This window comes from Cephus cinctus, unplaced genomic scaffold (genome assembly GCF_000341935.2).
Source record: "Cephus cinctus unplaced genomic scaffold, Ccin1 Ccin1_scaffold0230, whole genome shotgun sequence".
NCBI lineage: Eukaryota > Metazoa > Arthropoda > Insecta > Hymenoptera > Cephidae > Cephus > Cephus cinctus.
Window position 1 is genome coordinate 586,596 of NW_014332946.1, and position 8,810 is coordinate 595,405.

The 8,810-nt window shown below is 39.2% G+C and overlaps 1 protein-coding gene across 1 annotated transcript; it reads left to right on the forward strand.

Moving 5' to 3' along the window:
- Positions 1–1,293: 1,293 nt before the first annotated feature.
- LOC107265631 lies at positions 1,294–4,176 on the forward strand. The gene has a single exon (XM_015735287.2). It carries the CDS (start codon positions 1,583–1,585, stop codon positions 2,225–2,227), a length of 645 nt encoding a protein of 214 aa, XP_015590773.1. The 5' UTR covers positions 1,294–1,582; the 3' UTR covers positions 2,228–4,176.
- The last annotated feature ends 4,634 nt before the right edge of the window (positions 4,177–8,810 follow it).

Sequence of the window (8,810 nt, forward strand, 5' to 3'; positions counted from 1 at the left end):
ATGTTTCCATTGTCGCGATATTGGACCCGGAATATATTTAGAACCTCCCTCGGACATACAGAAGATGTATTTTGGGATGATACTTTTTGTAACAACTGTCATGGACACGGTTTTATTTATGGCCCATGGTAACAGGTGGGGAGGATTTGAAATAAAAGAAAAATTTTTACTATTTAATTAATCGTAAGTGAGGATCATTATTATTATTTGAGGGTGCACGTTATTGTTATTATTATGTGTAGTTTTTATACGAGTTATTTTTATCACTCCTCGTATATCTGGACCCTTTGACTTTAATCAAAAGAAGATGGGCTGATGACTTGGTGATTGCGTAATGGATACCCTCTGTATGATGAAATGGGATGATCATAGACAAAGTGGAAGCAGAGTCAGAGATCATACCGGGTCCGTGTGTAAATTCTAGTTTGGCACTGAAAAATCTGGATTTATTCGACTTTCGGATTTACCACTCGAAAAGTAATTTTGCTTTAGTTCGTTCCTCTTTATCAAATGACGGAGAAGGGATCTATATGCCGAGTCGATAAATAAATATTAGTTTCAATCCGCGTGTTCCGAAATGAACTCTGTAAAGCCAGAGCTGCTTTAATTTGTTCCTCGTTATCAAATCACAGAGAATGGATCTATACCGAGTCGATAAATAAATTTTGATTTGAATCTACGTGTTCCAAAGTCAACGCTGTGGAGCTGAATTGAGATTTGAGGTTAGGAATCTCACGTGTAAATTAAAGTCTACTTTGAGCCTAGACTTGGTACGCATGTCCGATCTAGAATGGTTGAGGCTCGAACTAGATTTTGTAAATTCTAGACTTTTCCTCTCTGTGATTTTGGCTCTCCCCATCTTGAGGATCGTGAACCCTTAGCACCCCAAAGTGATTTTTTGCTGGATGCTTGAGGTCGAAAATGGTATTTAACAATTTTTTTTAATACTATATGACTAGTTGAAATTTCGTACCAGGGGTTTAATTTCTGGTTTGGACCTCCTGGTCATTACACGTGGTGTGGACGAAATAAAGAACAATTAATTTTCGAGTGGTAAGCCTGTACAACAAATAAATCGAGGTATTCAAATGTCACGTAGTTTGAATCTAATATTGCAGAATCTAATTTTGCTGAAAATTATATATATAGACATGCATATATATGCAAACACAGTGCGATTCTCAGTGGGGAAAATCCAGCCCCATAAGGGGGAATCAGTTGAAACATATGAATACAGAAATGCGCATGCGCGACGGAAAAGCTGTGCGCGGTAATAAAAGGGTGCTTCGCCCGTAGGGAAGCTCAGTCTTCGCCAGAGGAGCGAAGCGCACGTAACTTAAGAAGAAATGTACAGTGCATAAGATACGACAGTAAAGTGACACTTATCAAGTCAGAATTCGCAAGTGATAAAAATCACAAAGGGTTGTGTTGCCCCATGATACAGTGAAGAGATAACAGACTTGAAGATCTCAAAGTATTAATAGAGAAAAAGGAAAATATCCTTCTGTGGTTCAAAATCGGCATCCACGAGCTTCGTAACTCGCTACCGCAGATCGTGATCCATCCGGCGAGTACATCGTCGATGATGGAGGAGACAACGCGTCTAACGCAATCAGGTCACAGGTCGTTGCACCGTCGTGGCGCCAGACCCGAATTTGGGGACGATGAATGCAGCACCGACAGCGGATGCAGCAGCGGTGGTAGCACAGGAAGTGCCGATGGACTGTCACGTCGTGGAAGTGGTGAACGGCTGTGTTCTGGTGGAAGGTCACCAAGAGGTCATTGTTACCTAGACCGTCCAAGAGGCCGCCCAACGACCACCAGGTCTCAGGAGAGACTATCCAGGACTCCCAGGAGCGACGAACGGGTCAGGGCTAAGTCATCAAGATCCTGGAGTCCCGAAGACGCCAGGGCTCTTCCTCGCGAGTCACCATCTCATTCGCCAAGTGCATCCGACGCTCATAGCACCGATTCTGACTCCCTGAAGAGACCATCCACCACAGAGTCCTTGCGCAGGGCCTTCAGGAACCTCAAGTTCTCGAGCAGATGGGAGAACAAGGAGGCCAAACACGCCAAGAAGAGTCCCAAGAGGATCCTACGTACTCCTGTTTCTTACACTTACGTCAGAGGACTCTCGGGACTTCCTACACAGAGGGTGCCCAGGAACGCAGCCCAGCAGCTCATGATACCCAACTCTTGTCAAGACACCATTGGACTCTATCGATAAGGCCTGACATGCAGAGCTTATTATGTGGACTTTAGGTAGATTAATCTCTTAGCTATATGTATATATAGGTAGGACAACCTAATTTTAATCCTGGACGAACTTTTATTATCGATAGCTATTGGGATACTTGATCAATACTTTTTTTCTTTGTTTCCAATTATTTTTTTCAGTAGTCGAAAAAGTTGAACTTGACTTTTTTACTTCGAAATAGAGCACGAGTCTTAGGAAGCAATTTTGAATAACTAATGACCAAAATGAAAAAAAAAGGAACAGACAAAAATGAAAAGAACGGATGGGATCATAAATATACAAAAAATAAGGATTATTAAAATTTGTTAATTCCATTAATTGTGGAAGTAAACGAAAATTACGTGAACCATTGCCACGATAGCTCATGACCACCCATCTAATATATTAAATAGTTAACGAAGGGTGGCGAAGTGGTCGTTTATCAATTGTCTACATTTTTTCTTCACTTTGAGTCGAAAAAAAGAAGCTGAAAAGTAAAAAAGAAATATCGTGCTCGATGCTGCGCTTATAGTGTTTTCGTGAACGCTAAGCGCTATATCTATATCGAATTTTTCCAAAAAAGTTACAGGGACTTTACAGCGTTCTAGCGCGTTCACTGATAAATATACAAAAAAAGGTTTAAAAATTTTCTAAAAAAAAAAAGGAAAAAAAAATATTGTTCGCCACCGGTAATGATTGAATCAATCAATCAATTAATTAACTAAAAATCTCACACAAATTTAACCCAAAAAACTTATCTTTCGCACTACAAAGACAAACCAGCACCATAAATACTCTACATTAATAATTCCAAAAATCCAAAATTGACAGTTGCATGCCATATTGGCTTTTCTCGTCAATCAATTACACAAGAGAGCGGCAATTTATTATCCGCTCGATATGACTAATTAATCAGAATTCCCTGCGTCAAAATCAATAGGAATAAAACTTAGGCCGTCTGACGCAATAGAGTCACATATATATATAAACACGCAAAGAAATCAGAAAAAATCTTTAAAAAATCTTAAACTTGACCTAGCTAATCTTATTCGAGATAACCATAAGTGTCCAGGTACCCCAATGGCAATTAGTAATTCCAACAAAATTCTCACACCCCGTCGTTAATCGTAAACATAATCACTTTACATATTAATTATACTTGGATCTCCCCTGCAAACTATTTTCATATCAATCTCGGCCTGACGTACAGCCACCGCATGTACCAATTATGAAAGGTGCTGTACAAAGTAGAACAAAATGAACTGCAAAGAAGAAGCCTTTAATGATAAACAGAAAGAGCGAGAGAGAGACAGATAGAAAGAATAAGAATACGAAAAATATATATATAAAGAGCAAGTGGGAGAATACCATTAGTAGAGGAGTCAATTACGTAATTACATATGCATAAGTAATTAATCGATTACTAGACTATAAGACTTAGCGTTATTTAATCGGCATAAATGAAGGAACGTATACACATATGTATTATTATTATATATATATGTATGTATACGCGCACGTTAATTAATATCGTGAAATCGCGATCGTTTCACCGTCAAATTGTAAATCCCATGATAATTCCCAAATGAATTTTCAAAAGGGAAAAAAATAATTTTTTTTGTCAAAGTTTGATTTACAATTTCGAGGTGGAAGGGTCACGTGTATTCAAATATGAATTTTAATCACAGACTGTCTCTGTGCGATCCACCTAGTGCCTTGTAGCTATTCCCCAATGCGATTGCAATGATTAACGAGATGAAACTCAGCATCTCAAAAGATCCATGCATCGGTGTATGTGTGTATGTACGTGTGTTTTTTGGAAGACGATGTGCGCATGCGCCGTACAAGAAAGTTACTCAGGTCTTGAGTGTTTTGTATATTATCTATGTAGAACATGTTCTACGTTTGAAATAAACGTTTTTCATGCAACTATAAAAATTTGTTTTTCATTATTACCCAAAAAAAGAAAAAAATTTATTGCAATAAGACATCTCTTTAATAACCAAAGTCAGGTGGACCGAAAAAAAATTGACACGTGAAACCTATATGTGGTAATTTTGTACCAAGGTAGACGTCGGCTTTTCTTTTTCTAATCCGATGCATAACTGCAGCAGAAGATGCGACGTGTCCCCATTCAGCATCCCCCTTGCGGATAGATGGTCCAGGGAGAGTCACAGGATGGAATTCACTGAAAGGTCATCAAACCCGGCACCTCTGACCCGATTACGAGCTCATCCGCCCATCTCCACTACTTTACCCGACCTCTACCTACCCCTTCTGACTACCACCCCTCTCCTCTCGTACTATACCTACTTCAGTGCACTCAAGCATCATTCCGAAATAAACTGGCTGACTTTAACGAGATTAACGGAAGTGAGTCTTGAGATGAACGGATGCTGGATAAATCTCTCAAGACACCTGGACCAAAACTCAAGCATGTCTAATATAAATTTTCTATTGATGTACCGATACAAATTATTGATAATTAACAACTTGTAAATACACAGCATCCCTTGGCTGAATGGACCATCATTTTTTTTCATTAATCTGCTAATTGGTAATTTAAATAGGTAAATTATAATTTCGCGAAAATTTCACTTTTCTAAAATTAATTGTCAATGCTCGATCAGAAAATGTGGCTTCGTATCATTAACGAACGAACAAGTACGATGATAACGTTTGCTATTGTAGTTGTTATCAATTCGAGATATATATCTTTTATACGTATATACAGTATAGTTTTCATTACTCTCTAAACATTGTAATACTATGCTAAATCAAATTCCTTGTAAGAACAGTGACTAGGTATATAGATATAGTTACGCGTATTACGTAACAATATTGATCTATATACCTAAAACTGTTAGGTAACATATATGTACGTATAGAATTTTTTTTAACAAATATAACAATTATGTAACCCGTTATGAGTTTTATATCAACTCTTTATTATCACTGTTATCGAAGCCTTTGAAAGCTTGAATGGACCACAGCAAAGGGATGAAAGTCGCCATTACGCAATACCACCCTGCAACATCCTTGACCTAATTTCCAGTATATGGCAGGGGGTGCGCAGAGGATAAGGGAAGGTGGCGTGGATCGTACTTTCCATTAAAGGATATTCAGGAGGTACTAATCTTTGGGAAAAAGAAATTAAATAAGGGATGTTACCGAAAATTGATATTTTTTTGACTAAGGGTTGTTCTCTCTTATGGCAATTACGTAGAATCGAAGGGATGAGAATCGGGTGACACGGACAGAACTTTTGTATGGATAACGCACGGGGATCTTTTCATATTTTTTATAGGGGTTGTTCCAGGTAAGAATTAGGGGATGATTTCTATAAATAGAAAGTGCGACCTATATTTAGGGCACCTCACGGGCTATATTTAGGTCGACCTACTTTCCAATACGTCCCGTCGACAGTTGCACGACGACGTGGCTCATTCAAGGACCGGAAGCTGTAGGGAGGCCGATCACGTGACTGATTTACACGCCGACGCCAGGCGTCGGCGTCTTCGTGTACAGTGGAAATGCAAAAACGTTATTATTTCAATATATCGATGATAAATAAATTTTTTTCATGTGCACATGTACTTATGATACCTGCGATTTTATCATCCCTTAAATTACCTACGCACGATGAACTTTTCTGGTACATATTTCATCCCCTTTTCCTTTCATACACTAATTGCTATATATACCCGAATATTTACAAGGGTAAATAATATTACTAACTACCACCAAATCCAATGTCCAAACCTACGCAAGGTACGTGAAGTTCATGATTAATCTGTACGAGATAAAAATAGATGCTGCGTATTTTCATCTACGGTCAATCCTCGACGTGTATTTTTCCTATGGTCCAGTATTGAGTTTACGGGTGATACATTTTTTTTTAATACGTCACCATATCGTGACTAACCTACCCTTACGCATATTTATAATAACTCACGTTGTTCCGTTCATCTGGACCGAGCACATAAATAAAATCATAGCACAGCCTGCCATCCGTGAAATCTATGCCAGGGGTAATTGGGTATCAATAGATTGGCCAGACGGGATAATTTTCATCCCCTATCGATGACGCATTAGTCCCTAACGAGAGGGATGCACAATAATTTTCCATAAATTGATGTTTACGTTTCTTTAACGATTCTCTGAAAATTTTCCAGAAGTATTTTTTTTCCTGTCACGTGTCACGTATCTTTGTTTTAAGATAACCTAAAATTCACGAAATTTTGGGGAAAAAAATTCTACTGGACGTACAAGCCATAAGACACGTCAATTATCTACACGTAGTTTCATTCTAGTTGCCTGTCTATTTATAACGTATAAGCCGCAACGGTTTTCCCGTGGCCATGACGAGGCTAAAGAGTGACCCAGTTCCAGGGAGTTGCTCCATGACGTCACACCGGCATCAACCCCATTCAGGACCCACCCGTGACCCAGATTGGCCAGGTAACCCCCCATGAAATACCATAGTTCATTGAGGCCTCCTGAAAATCCCGGGAAACTTACAATTTCCCAGACCTACCCTTAAGAGTGAAGGAGGTGGATTTGAATTCCTATATCCACCATTCAGCATTTATTTCACAAGTAGTCAACCCCGTAGGGTATCGCGCGCTGCTACCCTTATTTCAAATGATGAATCCTGGGCGAATCTCAATCGAGAAATAATACCACCCTTGATGGATACATTACCGAGAATCCAGCCTTACATAGACAAATAAATGATAGAGTCGAGAAAGCCAATGAAACACCGCAAACTGAATCAACTTGTATCATCCCCTATTCTGTCGGTAGAGTTTGCCCCAGTTTTCCACCCCTTTCTCCTGTAATCGGTCGGCCAAGCCAACTGTGACGTCACTCTCGTCATTGAGAAGGCCGACAACGCGTCCCACTTCGGCATCCTGGCTGGCTGAACCCAGCCAGCCACCCTACCAACCCATCAAACCCCCATAGACCCGCTTTTACAGGCTGCAACGAAATTCTGCATCCCCCCACTGTGCAACCCCTGACAAACCTACTTTTAATTAAAGTACGAGGTTTCTGTTTTGTGGAAGAACTACTAGGGCTGGTATAGTCGTATTATTATTATTATTTCAATTTATTGAATCTACCCTAATTTGATTGTAGTTCAGATATACGGATCATATATGTATATATATCTCGGGTATTTTTTTCGGCTGATAAATTGTTTGTTTTTCTGAAATAGCCTGTAGGTCAAGATATTTTCGGATGGCGAAATCACCCTCCGAAAAAAAAAAATTAGCTGACAATAAATTGATGCACGATTAGTTGCGACGTAGCTTAGGCAATTTTTATAGGGATGTGAAAGAAACGACGAAACAAAACGGAGGGTGACTTTTATTTTCAAATTATTTTCGTGCATCAACCCCCTAACCAAATTTTTACCTGCGTGGATTATTACCCATGCATGATTTTTCTACCCTCTTCGGCTGTGGAAATTTACGAAATTCCATTTCACCTTATTCACCCTATTAATTCGTCCATTACACACGAAATACCTTCTGCGCATGTCGCCATCTTATTTTTTATTTACAAGCCCCCTATTTCATTTTTACCTGCGCCGTTAACCGTGAAGTAACGAGGGATCAAACGGGCCGCGAAATCAGGTCGAGTTTCGATAACGTCAATTTTTAAAATATGCAAACACATCATTCTTCTCAGCAAGTGACACGAAACGTGTATAAGAAAAAAATTTGTAAACCGAAAAATGATCCCCTAAAAAAATATAAAGGAAAAACTTTGTCAATTAAAAAATATATATCTACGATAAAACTATGATAAAAAAATAATTATCAAATAAAATACGACTTACAAAATCTTACGTGCTTCCGTTTTTTTTCAATTGACTAAAAAATTTCCATAGGAAATTATTAAGTTTATTAGGAATCAATAAGAACGAAGACGACCCAAGATCTGCTGCATCGTCCCATTCAGTTCCGCATCCGACGGTCATTGCACCGTTGCAATGACGTGATCATTACGTCACGTCGTCATGGATACCATCCCCTACCGATGCACTCAGCGAAGCTGCCAGTAACTAGAACAGTGACCCCCAACTGGGACAGGCCGACGGAGCCTCTTGCCAGCTATGGAAACTACCCTCTCCGCTTTCATCCCCCAGGCAGCACCCCCTATCCATCCATCCTGACTGCACAGCATCCACGCCTGGTATCGTATAAAAGATCATTGTAAGTACAGCCAGAGGTAGGCCACCCCTTAAAATTTTGATGACGGTCAGTAAAACTCAGCCCTAAGAAAAACATACCAGAAAATATATCTAATTACAAAGAAAACCAACCCCTAAGACAGTAGCTGCACGCTCGGTAATGAAGCAAGATACCCAAGGGGTTGTAACGCAACATTATCTTAACGACAGAGGGGTGGATTAAAAAACTTGTAGTGTCAATATTAAAATTTTTATAAGGGATGAATATCCATATGAATTTTCTTATGTAGATATTGTCCTATGGGAATTTATAAAAGTTCTTAAGGGATGATTTCATAAGCAGATACCTCGACTTCAGTCTAAGGGATGTTTCTG

Coding starts and splice junctions, on each gene's coding strand:
- LOC107265631 (XM_015735287.2), top strand. CDS start 1,583: ATGATGGAGGAGACAACGCGTCTAACGCAATCAGGTCACAGGTCGTTG.